Source organism: Cheilinus undulatus, linkage group 14 (genome assembly GCF_018320785.1).
Source record: "Cheilinus undulatus linkage group 14, ASM1832078v1, whole genome shotgun sequence".
NCBI lineage: Eukaryota > Metazoa > Chordata > Actinopteri > Labriformes > Labridae > Cheilinus > Cheilinus undulatus.
The window spans coordinates 37,518,545-37,538,377 of NC_054878.1; the positions used below are offsets into that span (position 1 = coordinate 37,518,545).

A 19,833-nucleotide genomic window follows, 5' to 3' on the forward strand; every position below is an offset into this window, starting at 1 on the left:
AAATGTATAAAATAAAATGTATGGCTACACACAGTTCTCCATGCCTTCTTCTCATCCATTTTTATTTCTGCATTTCCTTTTTCCTCTTCTTGCATCTGCCTCTCTCTTTTTCCCATCTTCTTTCTCTCAGCATTTCTCTCTTCTCTCTTTCTGCGTTCCCCTCTTCTATCGTTTTTGCATTTGCTTCTCAGATTTTTTTGAATTTTCCTCTTCTATCTTTCTGAAGTTCCCTCTTCTATCTCTCTGCATTTCTCTCTGTATTGTTTTCCATTTCTTTCTCCAATTTTTCTGCATTTCCCTCCTCTATCTTGCCACACTTCCTTTTTCTATCTCTTTGCATTTACCTCCTTTATCTTTGTGCATGTTACTCTTCTGTCTCTCGCTTATAGCTTCAAGTTTTTCCCCAGTAAAGTGAAGTTAGGGTCACTGTAACGTTGCTACATGTTGCATATTACTGTGCTCATAGTTAATTACTGTTGGGTCTTTTGAGTAAATATTGTTATCAGAAGGCATGGTCTAAACCTGCCTGCTTGTAAAGTGTCTTAAGATAACTTTGGTTATGAATTTGTGCTATACTGTAAAGATTAGCAGATTGATTGGTTAAATGCTTCTGTGGTATTTGGATAAAATTGAGCAAATTAATCTGCACAGCATAGCAGCTACCTTGGTTGTGCAAATTAACAAAGACAACTTCACAGAGGTGCTTGCATCCACATTTTTGTGTAGATTCTATGCATAAAAAAACCCATAAAACTGGAAAAACGGTCACCCTGATAACTGTTAATGGTTTTATACAATGTCTGCATCCGTTTTTCACTTAATACATTTATAAATTAATGTATTACTGATGTTTTTATAGCCTGAGTCTGTGTGTCTGTGTTTCTTCTTTCTCCCTGGCTGCGGAACAAAGTTCCCATAGTGGACAACAAAATTGAAGTTGAAACCAGCTGCTGATGCTGCATCTGAGAACCCGCTTACTCCTGCCAACACAGGAGCAGGTGGATTCAAACACTCTCACTTGGAACCCAATTAGCATGAGTGAAAATTAACCCTTAACCCTTATAACTGACAAAAATGTTCAAAGCATGTCATACACATAACTGTTGGTCTCTCTGAAACAAATGCATTTGTGTTTAAGCCAAAAGACTTAACTGTAGGAATCTGATCCTGTCTATGTACAGTGGAACTACTTTCACTGTTACTGTAACAGAATTAACAGGCTGCTCCACTTCATTAGCTTCAGTCAGTCTGAGCCAGGAGCTGATTTCAAAGTGAGGAGCTGTCAAGTGGTTCTGAAAGACTTAAAACTTCAGAAGGCTTCAGTTTTCTAAAGGCTATGGCAAAAAAATCTTACTTAAGAGAGGATTTTCTGACAAAAACTCAAGTCTAACAGTACTTAATTTTGGTAGTTCTGCTGTAGGAGTAGTAAGAAAACTGAATAATTTGACCTGTATGAAAGAAAGTATAAACAAAATGATCAAATCACTGCAGTTTTCCCTGAAATGATGTGCATGTGCTGGCTTTTTCTCAAACAAATGCTTGTATGCGTGTGCCTGAGTGTGTGTTTGAGTGTGTTTAGCCCCAGTGGTGCAGAGGCTTTGTGCTGCTGGTCACCGCCAAGACACCGGTGGTGGCAACTTTTCCCTCCTTCTCTCCCCCCTCCCTCTGTCCAAATATCCTCCCTCTCCACCTGCACCCTCTACAGCCACACTTTCTCTGCTTTATATTAAGTTTTACAGCCTCTTTCTCTACAAATGAGTCTTTTCTTGCGGTCTCACCTTTGTGCACAGCTCTTCCCACTGAACGTGGAGTTGCTCCAGCTGCTGCTCCAGCAGAGCCGAGTCACCGGCCGCAACGTACTGCGACAGGTCCGTCTTCATGGTGGCCAGTTCCCTCAGTCCTCCAGCCAAACGCTGCAGAGAGAGCTCCGTCTCCTGCATAACACACATAAACATACACTATAACACGCAGTCAGACAGCCATGTACGAGCTGCACGAGCACGCTTCTCTAACTCTTTCCCACTCTGACCGTCCAGATTAAAGAGCTGTGGACAGGACAGGGGGAGGGTAGAGGGGGTAGAAAGGGGGAGGGGAGTGAAAGCATGGGGGTATTAAATAAGGGAAAGGGGGGTAAACTGAGAGAGGGGCTATGGTGGTGTTGGTGGGGGTCGGTCTCTGATAAAAGTTGAGGGTTGGGGGAACTTTGGTCAGAACTTTGGACACCGACTGGCCTGTTTGGCTTCCTTCCAGCAGATTCATGCTGCTCATTCATTGAGACTTACTGTTAATTTAATAAACTATTTTCTTGCATTTTAAAATATAATAAATTCTTCATGTAAAAACTCTAATTAAACCATCATTTTCCAATTTCCATCCAAAACCATAAAAAATTCTGATTATATAGTCTTAAAACAACATAATTCCTCCTCTGCAACTTTTTTCTGCAGAAAATCTAGCATAGATTTTGTTGCAGTACATTTATAGCTTCTTTCATTTTTGGACTTTTAAAGAAATCTAAACAAGCTGCTGCACAGATAATACTAAAAGTTTATAAAGACTTTCTCTTTGGCGCTCTTTTTCCACAGACATTTGCTAAAGAACATGTAAGGTAAATACACACATGCTCATCCCTAATCCACACCCCTTGAAAAAAACACAAATGAATAAAAACAAAAACAAACAAAATGCAACACAGATGAAAACAAGGAAAGACAAAACAAAAGAAAGTAAAGCCAGAAAAAACAGACCCCTCCAACAAACCAGACCAACACAGCGGATGCACTCAGATCCCTCTGTTGAGAGAATCCATAAAACTGATTTAGAAGTTTTTAAAGCCAAAATCCATATGACGTTTCCTTATATTCGTTCTGCCTTTATTTCACAATGTTCCAACACAAAGAGTGCACTTGGGTGGGCTGCCCTTGGCATATTTACAGCCACCTAAGTTTATTTGCCAGCCATTTCTCTTTTTAAAAATGTACATAATAACTGTCTGCATGAGAGAGATAAGCCACTAGAAGATCCCTCCTGAAAATGAATCAATAGTGGTGCAATAACTCGTCTTAAAAAATTCTGCTTTCTTTTCAACATTTCTTTGCAGCTCCTTGCTGCCAAGAATATTACGTACTCCTGCATTCTGGGATGATGCTTCCTCTGAAACAATAAGCCTTCACACATGCAGCTCACCTGCAGTGAGTACTGGAAATAGAGTGAAACATTTCAAAATGCATGTGATGTTATTGGAGCATCTTTATGTTTTTTACATACACTGCTGACAAATATAGTTAAAGAGCTACAAATAATGACACGAGGGCTGTCAAAAGATACAATTTTTAATCGCAATTAATCTCAGGATATCTGTTGTTAATCATGATTAATCACACCCTTTATTTATGGCATTTTAAGTTCCACTATATTGCATTTAAAACTGGTTTTGTGTCATCTTGTATTTTTCTACTCTTACCTGAGGGTAACCGACCACCTGTTTAGATACAGACTGATATGATATGTAGATTGAAAATTTGAACATGAACTTAACCACAAGAAAAAGGAACTTGTTATGGATTGGAAAGGAAATAAGAAGATAGTAAAAAGGTAAATGATTGATAAAACAAAGTGCAGATGATCTTTGACTTGTCCACAGAGCTGTCTGTGTCTTTTTTTTAGTGAAATGAGACACTAAGGATCAGTGGTGGATTTATTTTACATAGAAAAGTGAATAAAGGAGCACCCTCCCAACACTAAACTTCTAAATGGTGCACGACAAAAAAGATTGACTTAAACTGAGAAGGTCAGCACTCAAAATGTCCACGAGTTGAAATGCATCTGCTGTGCCTTAAGCCTTAATAAACTGCTCTAAAGGACATTTTGGATTTATTTAACATCACTGTGGCTGCAGAGAGACCCTGCAGTGGCTTAACCAAAGTGTGCTGAAAGGGACACTCAAGAATGCAATTAATTGCAATTTTTAAAAAATCTGAGTGGAATGCTGTTCTTGTAGTCAATGTCATCCATGATAAAGCAGCTTGAGAATTCTTCCGTTCACGGACTATTGCAGGGGGCATGGATGTCCACCAGTTTAACAAGGCAAGATCTGTGAGCCACTATTTATTCCACAAACATGGTAAAAGGGAAACAGAGACATGCAAACAATGAGACGTTAACTTGATAACAGTACCAAAACAAAGAGAGAAGGGAGGTAACATGACCAAAACATATGAAAGGGACTTTATGTTTTTTATGACGCCAAAAGAGAAACATCTTCTCACTATTCATATTATTCAATTTCTCAGGAGTACCAATCAATCATTTCATTCTTTAACAGCAAAAATGTATCTCAAGACACTTTACAAAATGTCTTGTTATCATAGGTATTATTATTAATATCAATTTTATCCATTCTATTAACATGTGGTAATGACCAATAGCTACATACTAAATGTCCTTGTTTCACCTGGAGAAGCTGGTACTAAGCATACTTATAATGAAATAACTACACTTAAAATAACTTTATTTCTGATCATTTTCAGAAATTCCTAATGTAATTCAAGAATAGAGCTGTGTGCCGCTATTTTTCTCTGATCATTAAGAAGTGTAATGTCACTGGTGCCCAGAGCTAAATCTAAATAAAGCGAGATGACTCTCTGTCATTAAATAGCACAGCACTGGAACAAATGAGGTTTAAGGCATGCACAAAAATTGCACTTTTGCAAGGCTGTGCATCCAAATAACTTAAATACACGTGTGGTCATACTTTGCCTCTTTTGTCACATTGATTTAACTTTTGATTAGTTATTTAAACATTGCAAAATATCTGCCTTCTTTTTTATGGCTTTTTGACTCTGCCTCTCTGTTTCACATGTGCTTTGTGAACAAAAATCCCCAGGCCCTCTCTTAGTTCGGCAAACAACAGCACAGACATAAATCTAATCACATGGAGCACATTCATAATTTCTGTTCCCATGCTGATTAAGGTCCCAAAGAAGTCATGAGGTTTTTTTTTTTTTTTTAATCAAAACAGAAACATGATAAAATCATCTAGTTATTTGTTCATTTTCAGGAAGTGATCATGGAAATACCCAAGCCTTTTTCTTTAAGTAGACAAAAAAGTGTAGATTCATGGTAATGCAATTACCTGGATTTGTTTCTCTTCCTCATCCTGTGGTCGTTGAGGCTGCAGTAGCCTGTTTTTCATCTCACCCATGTCTGACATGATGCTGGTTATCCTCTCCTGACACTGAGACCACTCCTAAATAAACAGCAGAAAACAGCAGGAAAGCATTGAAGAGTCAGTTCAACAAACATTTAAATGTTATATTCACTTACCACAATAATCCTTGCTGCTATAAAAACGTAAACACATCTCGTATCATTAAAATGAAATAAGGATGACATTAATGATGGAAGTGGTAATTTGTTGCCTTTGCAGTAAAAGGAAAAGAAACAATGCGGTGTGCTTCCTTAAAAATGTGTTTCTAAGTCCATGAAAAAGACAAGATTGTGCAATACAATCTCTGGTCTTCATTTTTAAATATTCCCAGAAACATCAATCTTTCAGATGCTCAAAGAGTGTTTAGTAAAACTAAATCATGCATGGAAAAGAAGACAGCTTTAATATTTTAGTATCTTAAGTCTGGCAGTATGCTTAAATAAAGCCAACTTTATGTAGAACATTACCACAAACAGAAGACCTTGCTGTTCATAAAAGCCTTAATTTTAATCGGTGTAAACTGATGATCTCCTGCTGTCAGCTCTGCTTTGTGCATTAATGCTACTCTGTGTGATCTCTGACATGTAGCTCAGAGGGATTTCCCTTCTCTCTGGTGGATCCTGTTCAGCTTAAAAGGGTTAACACAACTTTCCCTGACCTTTCTGGCCTTGAGCATCAACACACACGCTATAGTAATTTTTAAATTATAGTGATTTGATCTAAAGTATTATTACAGCAGTATTTGTAACTGCTTTTTCCTCTGCTTTTAAATAACAGAAGTTCTCTTTAACCTTATTTGTAGAGTATTGTAGCCCTATTGATTCTAGGTATGCCCATTTTGCACTTCTATATGATATATAAAAGGGGCTGTGTTCACTGATGGAATGAAAAGGACAGACGCTGGAAAGCAGCCATTTCTACATGTGGATCATGGTCAGATTTGAGCTTCTCTTTGATCCCTCTTGGCTGGAGGTCTGTGCCAGGGCAACCCACCAGATCCTGAGTGTGTATGTGCGAAGGGGATGATCAGGTCCTGGATATGGGTCACGCAAAGCTGACACCTCCTGCTCTCTTGTTAATACTGTAGCACATGCTGTCCTTTCGCTTTTTGTCAGCCCAAAGCGTTTTAGAGGCTAAAACTGTCACAAAAATCTGCAACTTTCACAAGATTCTGCATCAAGATAGAGGCTTTACATTTTTAAGAAGTGTAAAAAGACCATTTCTGAATAAAAGCTGACCCTGGGATTTGTCCGATTGATTCACATGGTTCATTAGCCCTAGTTAAAGACCATTCTAACTAACATATTCATGGAAAGATATTTCTGAAGGAAAATTACGGTTATTTGCTCATTTATATTTGCTTTTCTTTGACTTGAATATCAGGCGACTTTATGAAATTTTGAGTTTTATTTAGCCATTTGATTTGTTGTTTTGTAAATAAACTGGGGCTGCATGGAGATGCAGGGGTTAGCACTGTTGCCTCACAGCAAGAAGGTTCCTGGTTCACTTCCCGGCTAGGGCCCTCATGTATGGGTTCTCCCCGGGTACTCTGGTTCCTCCCACCACCAAAGACACGCTCATTAGGTAAACTGATCACTCTATAAATTGACTGTAGGTGTGAGTGTGAGCATGGTTGTCTGTCTCTATATGTCAGCGATTGACTGGTGACCAGTCCAGGGTCAGCTGGGATAGGCTCCAGCCCCACCGTGACCTCCAACGAGATAAGCGGTATAGAAAAATGATGGATGGATAAACTGGCTTTTGACTGGGATCCTTATTTAGTTAAAAGAACAGTATGTAAATATGAATACAAAATATGATGATTACCTCTTGTTTTGGATTTAGGTCCCTTTTCATTAGAAAGACTTGTTCATTAAAAAGTGTACTCCATAGGGAATACTAACTAAATTGGAAACCATTTGGTTAGGACAAAAAAGCTTTTAAAGGTGTCCTTCCTGGTTTAAACGGCAAGCTACTTTTGGGATTGCTCACAGCATGAACCAGGAAAGGTACTTTTTAAAAATCTAAATTTTTGGGGGCTTTTATGCCTTTGTCCATAGAGAAGGACAGTGGATAGAGTCGGAAACAGGGACGAGAGGGTGGGGAGAGACACACAGGAAAGTAGCCACCCCAATAAAGACACTTTTAAGAGTTTTTCTCTCATTACAAGAAATTCATCCATGAAAACAAAACTTGAGCACATAGCATTGGCTCAGGCAGGCCACAGTGTCAAGTGCCGCCTTGAACTGAGATCAGCTGATCAGACGCAACCCCTTATCAACTGACTGCCAGCTGAATCAGCTACATTTTCTTTTCTTATTTAATGTTTAGTTGTATAGGGGCAAGTATAAAGCAAGGGAACTGTTGCCACACACTACAGCATTGATAGCCAGAGCTAATTTGCAATGCGCCTCGTTAGCAATGTACTTGTGCTGCCATATGTAAGCTACTCTGGCCAGCTTATTAGTGTTGTAGTACACAAGAAAGGTCCTTGTCTTGAGACTGGTCTCAAGACCACATTTTGAATGTCTTGGTCTTGTCTCGGACTTGAGAGCATTTTTACTTGATCTTGTCTCAGACTGGCTGGACTTGGGATTTTTCATCAAGAGCGGTCGAGCACTGATCTGCTATTCTTTGACTTCATTAATGTGATAATAAGGCAAAGCACTTGCTAAAACAACAAATAGCTACACCTGCAGAAACTCAGACATCAGTCCATCTTATTTCTAGTCCTCTGAACACGTACTTTAGGCCTCATTCACCTGACAAATCTAGATAAACATCTCATTTTCAGATATTTAAAATAATTCTGGACTTGCCTGTTGCTTTAAATACATACAAGGATTTATTTTTTACAAGAAGTTAGTAAAACAAATTTGTTAATATTTAAGATTTTTGCATGTTGTGCTTTGAGAGAGTTGCAGACACCTTGTTTTTATCTGTCAGATTTATTCAAAAGAAAACTAAAATTACTGAGAGAATTGTCTTTAACTGTTTGACCCTGTCATGGTTTTTTAAAATTGATTTTTATGGTTTTGGTCTCGTCTTAGTCTCAGCTTGTCTCGGTCTAGGTCTTGACTTGGTCTCAACTTTCAAAAGTCTTGGTCTTGTCTTGGTCTTGGTGCACTCTGGTCTCAGGCAAGTCTTGGTCTTGGATAGTGTGATCTTGAGTACAACACTTCTGCTTACTCTCTGCTGCTCTGCCCTCTGCAAGCTGCTTGTGCAACCCTCCTCCACCCCAGCTCCTCCATTATGCTAAATCTGAATAAATCAATGTCCTGCTGCTCTGCTCAGGGTTTTTTGTTGCTTCTGTCCCTGCTGTAGGCTTTCATTGTATCCACAGGAAAGGCATAGAAAGGATGTGTGCTATTCCTGCTTGATGCTTTCCACGAAGACTTGTAAAAGGGCGAGGGGATCACAGAACAAATACAAGGCACTAAGTGCAGCTTTTAATCTTCAGTTTAAACCAAGAAGCAAGCTACAGCGGGCTTGATCTCTACTTGACCTGAAAATGCCTAGTAGGGCTGCAACATTATTGGCGTGGGTCAAAAACTATGATTTAAAATGTTAGTTCAGAACCTTTTTTCCACTAAGTAAATTATTTTGACTAAATGTAATCACTTTAATTGAGAAACACTTGACTAAAATATTTTAGAGCTTTTGTCGACTAAAACTAGACTAAGTTCATTTAGGTTAAAAAAAGGACTCACAGGTGCCCATATACTGGGGCTAGTGTGCTCAACACAGTGGTCGCATGATCTCGGCACTGTTTGGTGCATGTCAAGTAAAGGCAAAAAAGCCCCCAAAATAATGTACATTTTTTTTTGCAAAAATGTGACTAAAACTAATGAAAATTTAAACCTGAAGACTAACTGTAGGCTGTCAAAACTAACACAGGGTGGTTGAACTCACATCTGCCTTATGTGGTAGACTTTATCATAACATTAAATATTTTCATGGCAATAATAAACAAGTAGCACCTGTTACAGTGGCTCTGTCATGAAAGCTGCCACAAGAAGACACGCCCCTTTACAATTACAAAAATTAAGAATTTCGCTGCCTTTGAAAACTGTTGGAAATATTTGCGCTAATGAAAGATGTAAACAAAATTATATATATAAAATATATTATATAAAGTATTCACTTTTAAATTAGCATAGAGGATTAAGTGCAAAAAATCAAACTCTTAATGTACATTAAAAAATAAATAATTGCTTTATTCTAAATGAAAATGTTGATTCAACGATTTTTCAATGAAATGTATGTTCATTTATTTGTTTATTTTTATTTATTTCTGTGCACATGGGATTTATGATTTGTTGTGAAAGAGCAAAGGTGACAAATGTGCTGGTGAGGTAGGAAACCCGAAGGACTTATGGTTAAACCTCTCCATATTATAAAGAGAACAAAGAATATAATCAAGAAGACATTGTGTCATTGCAGCAAGTGTCTTTGTCTTTGATTTAAATAAGGCCGGTACCTGCACAGTGTTGTTAATCAGGTCTTTTCTCCTTTCCAGCAGTGAGGTGGTTTGTTCCCAGGATTCCTGTACGTCCTGCAGCTCTGACTGCAGTCGACTCTGACTCTCTGAATCTGTCATGGCGTCACATAAATGTCTTCCAGCCTCCATCGTCTGATCATAAACAGTGGAGTGCATCCGCAGAGCCTCTTCACCGCACTTAAAAACAAGACCAGCATTTTATTCAACAGAATATAAGATCTGGCATTCATATCACAACTCTCAATACAAACCTTGTAATCATCTGCACAGCTCTGACGCTGATGCACTGTGTGCACATTTGGTCCTGCAGGGGGCAGCAAGGGTCCGACGTCCCTCAATAGTCTCTGCAAAAGTTTTGAACCACGGCTGTAGATTCTCCACTTGCCAACATGTTCTTTTATTGAGGATCTGCGCTCGCCTGCCAGAGCCAAGGTGTTGGACCAGCTGTCCCTCAGACGGGAAACTTGTGCGATGAGTTCAGATCTGTGCGAGAGATACAGCTTTGTTTTAATTAAACAAGAAAGGGCATTGTTACAGCTGAAAAATGACCTCTAGCAAAGAAAAACATGCTAATTTGTCAGTATTTTCTCAGCTAGTGTGAATCAGAAATGGAATCAGAAAAACTCTATCCCAACTAAATATTTTGATTTGACCCACGCATGTTTATAGCCATTGCATGATATAATTCATTGGTTCCCAACCTGGGCTCCGGACTCAAAGATCTGAAGGGGGGCGCGAGGCTTTGTCTGCCCTGAGGCTGCCAAAATTAGATTGGCAAATTTGACAAAAAACATGATAGAGCAGTTATTTAGTAGTTTATACAAAGGTCTTTGGATAAGAAAAGCATGCATTGGCCTTTTTTTTAGGGTTTTATCTGTGAAACCATTAAAATCGAAGTTGATTTTTGATGGCAGTGTGTCACTTTTTCTTCTTTCTTGGGTCCTGGGGGGGGGGGGGAGGGGGGGCTCTGCTTTTCTTAGCTACATGTAGAGGGGGCTCCAAGGAAAAAAGGTTGGGAAACACAGATATAATTCATTAGCTTTCCTTGTTTATTGTTCAGTTTGAGAGGATGCATTTTTTTAATGTTAACCTTTTATTCTTTTAACAGTAATTGATAAAAAAAAACCTTCTTTTTTAAAGGGAACTAACATTTAAGAGTTGTGAAATGTTTGTACCACATTCTACTGTTGATTTTAGAAAATATATAACAATATTTCAACCTGCCTGTGTTATGTTTTAATTCTACAAAATAAAATGCCTCCACCTGCTGATGTGGTGCTCATTTATTAGGGGTCCTGGTGCAGCAAAAACACATTACTGAGTCTCTTATATAAGGTTACTATCCTAAACTATGACTTAAATATGATTACTACAAGAGTGGAAAGATTCTGTGATCCCCATGGCCTTTTTGGATTCATATTAGACTCCATGGGCATTTGAGGATTATAAAACTCCCTGAAAAAAAGAAAATTCAAGTCATAAAATAAATACGGCAATAAAAAAAGAGAAAATTACAAAAAGGTCTGTCATACTTCAATCACATGAAATTGCTACATCGACACAAAGTCAGCAGGATTTTAAGAGGGTGATAAAACCTGAAGCAGCAGCTCCAGCAGGGGTTGGAAAAAACTTTCCTTTTACTCTTTAAGAGCTTTACAAGCTTCCAAACACTGAGACGAAAGAAGATTTACAGAAGTAAAAGACATCTAACTGTTTCGGGGCAGGAAGCACCTGCACACAATGTGTATATCATGCCTCACTGTCGATCAATACATGTGATTACTCCAGGAGAAGAAGAGAAAGCAGTGGGACAACATGAAATCTAATTACTTTATCAAGTGACAGCCTCTATGAGGGATATGAGACCGTAAATCAGCTTGATCTAGTAACTGGGACAATTTTAACAAAATCAGTTTTGTTTACAGTGACACACCAAAGGTGAGCCAATATGTACCACCAGTTTCAGTCCAGATACAACAAATGAGCAACTGAGAGGAGCATTTTTCAACTCCAATGGAATAAATAGATAAATAGTAACATCAATCTGTTCACATTTCTGTTTGAAAACAGTAACACTTTCTATAAACTCTGTTTTTATACTGTATTCTAACATATTATGGGCATACTTATAATGCATTGTAATGCACCTATAATCCTCTACAACTATAGTTATAAGCACCTATGTTTATTTATAATGCTCCTTGGAAATATGATAAAAATTATATACAGTAGACCCCTTACTTCCAGATTGTCTTGGTATAGTTTTCTCTGCTTCTCTATTTCAAGATAAATATTCTGAATCAAACAGAAAAGCTCAAGGAAGCTGATACCGTTGCATGACTTTTTGGGTAATTATTGTAGCAAATAATTTACTCAGTACAACCTTCACAAGACAAAAATGGAAATAAAATCTTGTCTCTTAATCTTCCAGCTTTTTTGCAGCCAAAAGTTTGATAACTTTGATTAATGGGAGACATTTTAGTGCCAATTTGGAACTTATCTCTTGCAGTTGTTACAAATGAGACGAGCAGTTCAAAGTGACAAGCCCACTGAACTGAGCAAATTCAAGAATGCCATGATCCTCTATGAATTTACAACCTCGTTCTTTTAAAGGTGACATACAGTGCTTGACAAATTTATTAGACCACCTGTCATATTTGTCTTAGAGACCATCCAGCATCATGAAGTGCTTTAATGCAGACCCTTTCATTTTCAGTGAGCTCTCCACGTTTTACCATTTTGAACAGGAATGAGGAATTTCAAACTGAATTCACCTTTTTTACCCAAATTTGAGCCGGCTCACTGGGCTTCTCTGAGAAGTCAGAAATGAACCAAGCATAACATTCAACCACTAAAACTCATTTTTCTGTTCAGAATGCAAGTAAATAACTATAATTTGACATATTAATCAAGAAATAATAATGTGCTTTACTATTTTTTCAGGTTTTTGTAAATCAGTAAATTTGAAAATTTATGGATAACAATAATAATTATATTTTAGCATTAAAAATATCATTCGGGTTAGACAGCTTCTAGGTATTGGTGTATTAACCACTGCAGAAACATAAAAAAATGATTTTGCTAATTACCAGTGCTGTTAATTTAGGGCAGCTGTGGCATAAACCTTACTTTGGCTGGTGGTCTAATAAATTTGTTAAGCACTGTATATTGCAAAAATCACTTTTCCAGGCTTTTCTAACAAAAATATGTGCCCCTGTACCTCCACAATCCTCTTAAGTACCAGCAAAATCTATTCCCTGCACCCTCTCTTTCTGAAAATGTGTGCTGTTATCAGATCTTCCCCTTATGATGTCATGTGGGGGGTTAGCCCTGCCCCCAGGTTCAGTCTGCCCTTCCCGCTTGGAAGAGTTCCACCCTCCTCTCCTTATCCTCCTCTCAGCTGCCCCATCTATTAAGCCACATCCATTTCCTGAGAGGGGCGGAGTCAGGGGCGGAGTCAGACAGCTCAGCAACATTTAAAGCCACAACAGACTTTAGAGGCCTGTTTTGGGGATCTCTAAGACTGAGTTAAACTTGTCTTAAAAGGGTAAAATATGTCCTCCTTAAAATCAAAGACAGACAACCAGGTAAATTTAGAGCTCAAAGGAAGAAGTGGCACCAAAGCTGGACAAAGTATTTTATTTACTCTTAAAGTGAAACCACATCACATTTATGGAGGTTTTTGGAAGATGGACATCTTGGTAGAGTGTTTCATTGCTTACCTTTTCTCTGGTGTTTCTTTGTCCATGAACTCGACTGCATGACAGAGAAGACTCTGCAAAAGCTGGTTTCCAACATTCAACTCAGCCTCAAGCTTCTTCAGGAGAAAGAAACAAGAGGAGAGAAACATGATGACATTTGGGCACCAAATCTTCATCAGAACTTGTATCTTCTTAAGACAAAAACGCCATACATTTTGATATCAAAATTGCAGAGTAATGCTAATATTTCAAGCAAACTTTTCATCACAATTCCCGACATTCGCTCTTTCTAATAAACAGCAACAATCTCAGTCAAATAATAAATATACTTCTGTGCTGATGAGGTCATTAACTCAGCTTTCCAGTGTCTTAATTACAAAGGATTAGGGTTAGAGGTAGGAGTTAGGAGAAAATGCCACCTAATTAGCAGAAAATGGCCAAATAATCACAAGGGTTAGGGTTAGAGTGTAAGGTTATGTTTATATATATATATATATATATATATATATATATATGTATGTTGTATATGTACATATATATATATATATATATATACACATAATACCACTTGATAACCAGACAATTGCCAAAATATAACAAGGATGCACTTGATATTTCTTATATTATTACTAGGTAAACTTCTTTAATATAACCAGGTTATTACTTAGTAAAATGCCAGCTTATCAAAAGGTTATTACCACCTTTTTCTTGAGAAATTAATGAATAATAATCAAGATGCTACCAAGAAAACTTTGGTTGTAATTAGACCTTATTAAATTTTTAAAATCTGAATTCTATGTTAATATTGTGTGTGAGATTGTTAGAAATAAGAATAAATAAAAAAATTACTAATATCAAAGGGGACATATCACACTCATACATTTTTTTGGTAAAAATAGAAAATGTATCAAGCGCCAGCAACGATTATAAACCAGCTCTAAACAGACTTTCTCAGAATGAACAAGGGACCTTGCTGGCTTATTTCATATTTCATGGGCCTGTAGATAATATAAATACCCAAATATAAGTGCAATAAGCAGGCTTTTTTAAGATATGTCCTCTTTAAGAGGGTGGTTCCACTTGTTTTGATAAAAATTTGAATGAATGTCTATTAATATGAAAGAAATGCAGATTCTAAAAAGTACTTCACCTGATGTACTGTGAGCATCTCCTGAAGGCTAGAGTAACTAAGAGGCTGTTTGGATATTAACTCCTCCTCAAGCTTTCTCTGAATAGTCGTCAGGCTCTCACATTTTTCCTGGAAGCTCTGAGAGCACTGATACTCAGCCTGCAGCTTTCTGGAAATAAGAGAAAAGTACAGCATGTCTCATTATTTTAGACTTTTCGTGAGTTTAGCATAAACATTGCATCATTCAGAGCCAACAATAGCCACAGTTCAAAATTTTTACATATTAGTTTAAAAGTTATATTCATATCTTGTTAAAAAATCATGTATGTATTTTTGCAAAAATAAAAAACCCCCCATAAAATCTATGATTTTAAGCATGGACACAAAGAAATTGCGAAAATGTTTTTTTTCCAAGCCCATTAATTTTTGTGTGTGAACTTTTTTCGGCCAAACTCTCACCTGTTTATGTCAGACATGTGAATCATGCTTTTAGCCCACTGCCTGTTGAGTGTTTTCAGTCTGTCTGTCTCCTTGTTCTTTAGTGGCATGAAGCTGCTCGTCTCTCTGACGTCTACCAGTGACGCAAACAGGTCACTGAGCTCCAACAGAACCTGCTACACATATGAGGAATAAAAAATAAAACATTTTCGCATGGACCCAAACCATCCTTGCAAGGTCACAGCTTTATTAACTTCACACAACAGTTAGACTGTTTCTCATATCCAGTGGGCTTGGATTTATTTTACATCCACCAGGACATCACCACATAGATGGTGTCTGACACAGCACCTCAAAACAAAAACTCAGACAGTGATTGTCTGTCACATTCCTTATGGGACAATCAGAGCAACCAAAAGTATACTATTAATATTATTGTTCCTCCTATAATTTCTGTTCCCATTTACTGTCTAGGGTATAATCATGCTCTACATGTTTTAGCTACGTCTCCTGTCACACTGGGGTTTAGGCCATTCATTGCAGGTCTTAAAGTAAGCTATTAGCCATGACCTAAAACCTATTTTTTTTTCTTATCATATACTTGTTTACATTTTGGCAAAATCACATACTAACCAGACATAAACAACATATCAGGTGTTGAAACTGAGACATTTTACTATTTCATGAAAAATATTAGCTCATTTCAAATGTGATGGCAGCAACACATCTAAAAAAAAAACAGGGACAGGGCTATGTTTATCATTGTTTAACATCCCTCTTCTGTTAACAACAGTCAGCAAACTTCTGGGAAGAGAGGAGACTAGTAGCTGGAGTTCTGGGAGAGGAATGTTGTCCCATTTTTATCTCCTGTAGGGTTCTAGCTGCTCAACAGTTCTAGGTTTTCTTTGCCAGATTTGTTGTTTTATAATGCACCAAATGTTTTCAATTAGTGAAAGGTCTGGAGCCAGCACTTGGACTATTCCACTGTAAAGCTATGCTGTTTTGATAGATTTGTTATATGCAATCACAAGCATCCAATACTGACCTTCAGCATTATCCATTTGCACAAAGATTCTTCAGACTCTCTAAAACTATTGATCATATTTTGTACTGTTCATTGTGGGATATTCAAAGTCGTCACAATTTCATGTTGAGGATGTTTTTTTTTTAAATTGTTTCACAATCTTTGAGGCAGCTGTTTGCAGATTGGTTAACCTTTGCCCATCGTTACTTCTGAGAGATTCGGCCACCCAAAATTGCTCCTTATATAACAGTGTATGTTGCTAATTTACCTAATTAGTCGCATTATTCACCTGGAGTACCACTTACTTTTCTAGCCCTTTCTTGCCCGGCCCCTTCTTTTTTGCTATGTGTTGCTGCCATCAAATTCAAAATGAGCTAATATTTTAATTAAATTGTAAATTTAACCATCTGATATGTTGTTTATGTTCTATTGTGAATAAATTGTGGGCTAATGAGATTTGCAAAATCATTAAATTCTGTTTTTATGTAAATTTAAAGCAACGCCCCAACATTTTTTGGAATTGGGGTTGTAGTTACCTGCAACCATATAATAAAGAAAATCTAAAATGTGATAGTTTTGCAGCAAATTCAGAAGCTTCTTCTCGATTCTGATTAGATTATAATGTACATTTTTTAGACATAACTGTATCATGAAAGAGCATTAGTCATGTTGAATTTAATGAAATATATAAACCATACCCATTTGTTTGATATCACTGGGTTATGTTAACAGCTCATGCCTAATGTTTCCTCCCTCTGAAGCCCTGTTTAACTCTCTTACACAGTGTGCATACTGTACCTTTGTACTGTATAGTAAAGTTAAAAATCAGAGGGATTTTGACCAACCTTCACAGAGTCTGTGTCATTTGAGCTGGCGTTCATTTTATTCTGAATGTCTTGTGTTTGCTTCTCAGCGTCCTCCAGTTCAGCATGAAATTTTTTCTGCTGCTCCAAACACTCCTACACAAATACAGAGGGGGAGGATGTTAAGTCTATAAAACTTGATTTGCAAAGTGCAAACATGAAGAGAGTTTGACAGTTAATTTTCAGGAAAGCTTTAAAATTATTATGGACTAGATCAATTGAAAATAAAGACAAGAACCTGAGAGGGGCCCTAAAAAACATTTTACACTTAAAATCACATTTTTGAAACATTTGAAAAAATGAAAGTGACATTTCATCACATTTCCTCACCTGAAGACTTTTCTTTTTGCCTGAAATTGCCTGGCTCAGCAGCAACACATCACGAGACAAGAGTCTGGTCTCTGATTGGATTAAATTTGCAGCCAGAGGTTGAAGTCGTCCCATTACACACTTTGAGGCAGAAAGGACATTTCCCATGCTGCTTTGCAAATTTTCAGCAGCCTCTTGCAATGTCTGGTATATGGGAGTAAGGAAAAACACAATTAAATGACAAGATGGGAATATTAAGATAGGAAATCTAAATTTAAAAAACCCATACAGTAAAGTAGATTAAAGTTTGCATATTGAATGTTATTACTTGTGTTTTGTGCTCCCTATTTTTTTTTTGTCATCAATGCATTACCTAAGGACCTTAATATTGAAGCTGTTTCATTCTGTTTTTCCCGATTAGTTGTGACTCAGGGGTTCCAAAATACATGTTGTAGAGGGTGGAAATGGAAAAAAACATGAATGGAGGCTCCAAAACTTGTTTTTCTGCCCAAATGTGCATAACAGCTTATGATGCAGCATCTGATCTACCCAGGTACAAGTAGTGCACAAGAAATCAGAATTGCATTGACAAATAAGTCCATCAGTGATATTTCTGCTCATGAGAACGTGCTGTTTGTTCCTTTCCAAGAATAAGGGACCAGTCATTGTGATAATTAAATCTTGAATGTAATACAAAGAGTCTCTGAATCAGCAGAGCACATGATGAGTCAAGCAGGGAATGATGGTAATGGCACAGAATTAATCATGTTATCGAACTTGGTTCAGTTTCCTCTCTGTGCCTTTCAGTGATGCAGATGCTAGTTAATTAAAATACTTCACATTTTCAGATATTACTGAGTTCAAATTTAATCTTGATGATTATGGCTACAGCTTGGCTATAGGCTACAGATTTAGCTTTCATATTTTCTGTTGTGACAGCATAAGGATGTACTGTAGTCTGACAACAGACTTCTAATTTTTTGAGCTAGAAGGAAGCTCACAGAACGTAACGTTTGAAGATTCCTTAAATTTTTACTTGGACATCAGATGTAAGGGAAACTTAAAAGCCTGGACTTACCTCCACTGAGTGAGCCACATCCTGTGTGTCCTGTTGAGGTGAGGATGACAGAAGCACGTCCCACTGACGCCTCAGTTTCTGCAGGTTCATGGAGCACTGGTCAGAGAGCTGAGCATACTGCTGCCAGAGAGAAAGTGTCTCTGCAGTCTTCACATGTTCGTCTTTTAGATCCTGCAGCAGAACCTTCCACCTAAAAGAGACATTCTACATTAGTACTGTATAATGCTGAAATGATTGTGTGCAGGTTTACACACATTAAAATGATAATGTGTGCAAGCTGAGGATCCAAAAAGTTGAGTAATCCTTCTACTAATAATTTTTTATAAAAAAGCACAAAGTATACAATTGTAAGTATTAAAGATTATATCTTACTATTAACTATCATCATTTTGATGTCCCCTCTTATAAAATACTTTTTGGTTATAAAATAGATACTACAGGGTTTATACAGAAAATCTGATAATAAATTCAAGACTTTATAAGACTTTTTTAAAGACCCCCTCCATACATTTTTAGACCCTATCACATCTTCAGTTTGTAAGCGTTACAACCCTGTTAAGTATGTGTTTCGTGCTGATTGTAAGATAAAAATGTGACACAGAAAAGAAAATGTCAGTAGTATTTCTTACTGTATGTGAATTAGGCTGTCGTGGAGCATTTTGAGATTAGATCATGGGAAAAAAAGACACTGGTTTGATACCATAAAGCAGCAGGAAATAGATGTTGTACGTTATACAACTGTTTTTTAACTGCAGAACAAAATGCTATGGTCCTATATTTCTGAATTAAATACCTATAATACATTTTAAAAGCCTTAATTTTTGCTAAATTAATTTATCAAATGCAAATACTTTGTACTTTGTACTTTGTAAAAGCCTGCAGAAACCCTGTTAAGTAAACATGATATATTTCACGTTACCTAAAAATGCCCTTAATGCCCTATTTCACATTTCTTTTTTGTTCATATATTTTATCATCATTTTTATTATGTTTTCATGTCTAATTTGAGCCTTTCTCATACACTGTGTGTATCTTATTTCATATTTTCTTACTTTTTGGATCTTATAATTAATCGTTTTTTTACATTCATTTTTCTGTTTTGCCCTTTTTAATAACTATTGCTTTGTTTTTCTGTTATTTATATTTTGTATTCCTTGTCTTGTTAATCCAAATATCATAGAAATATCACATGTACAGTATGTTATTTTTTCTCTCTTTGGATCTTATGAGTTATTTTCTTGTTGAGTCTTATGTATAAAATTTTTATTTACATTTCTTGTCTTAATATAAGTTCATATTTATTTTTTAACCTAATTTTTAAAATTTATTTAGTTATATACAGTGCAGTGAAAAAGAATTTGCCTTTCTGATTCCTCTTTTTTTTTTTTGCATATTTATCACACTGCCACCACCATGTTTGACTGTTGGCATGATGTTCTTTTTATCAAATGCTGTTATTTTTACCCCAGATGTAACAGGCCACACACCTTCCAAAAAGTTCAACTTTTGTCTTGTCAGTCCACAGAATATTTCTCCAAAAGTCTTGGGGATCATCAAGATGTTTCTTGGCAAATGTGAGAC

The 19,833-nt window shown here is 36.9% G+C and overlaps 1 protein-coding gene across 1 annotated transcript in view; it reads right to left on the reverse strand.

The window, feature by feature from the left end:
• LOC121521096 (nesprin-2) overlaps nt 1–19,833 on the reverse strand; it is a 122,229-nt gene that overhangs the window by 25,338 nt on the left and 77,058 nt on the right. Inside the window, exons 74-83 of the mRNA XM_041804835.1 lie at nt 18,253–18,442; nt 17,196–17,378; nt 16,848–16,961; nt 15,000–15,154; nt 14,562–14,709; nt 13,433–13,527; nt 9,962–10,193; nt 9,690–9,887; nt 5,135–5,248; nt 1,779–1,934 (exon numbers count right to left, since the gene is read on the reverse strand). Of these exons, the coding sequence (XP_041660769.1) occupies nt 1,779–1,934; nt 5,135–5,248; nt 9,690–9,887; nt 9,962–10,193; nt 13,433–13,527; nt 14,562–14,709; nt 15,000–15,154; nt 16,848–16,961; nt 17,196–17,378; nt 18,253–18,442 (1,585 nt within the window). The remainder of the gene's footprint in view (nt 1–1,778; nt 1,935–5,134; nt 5,249–9,689; nt 9,888–9,961; nt 10,194–13,432; nt 13,528–14,561; nt 14,710–14,999; nt 15,155–16,847; nt 16,962–17,195; nt 17,379–18,252; nt 18,443–19,833) is intronic.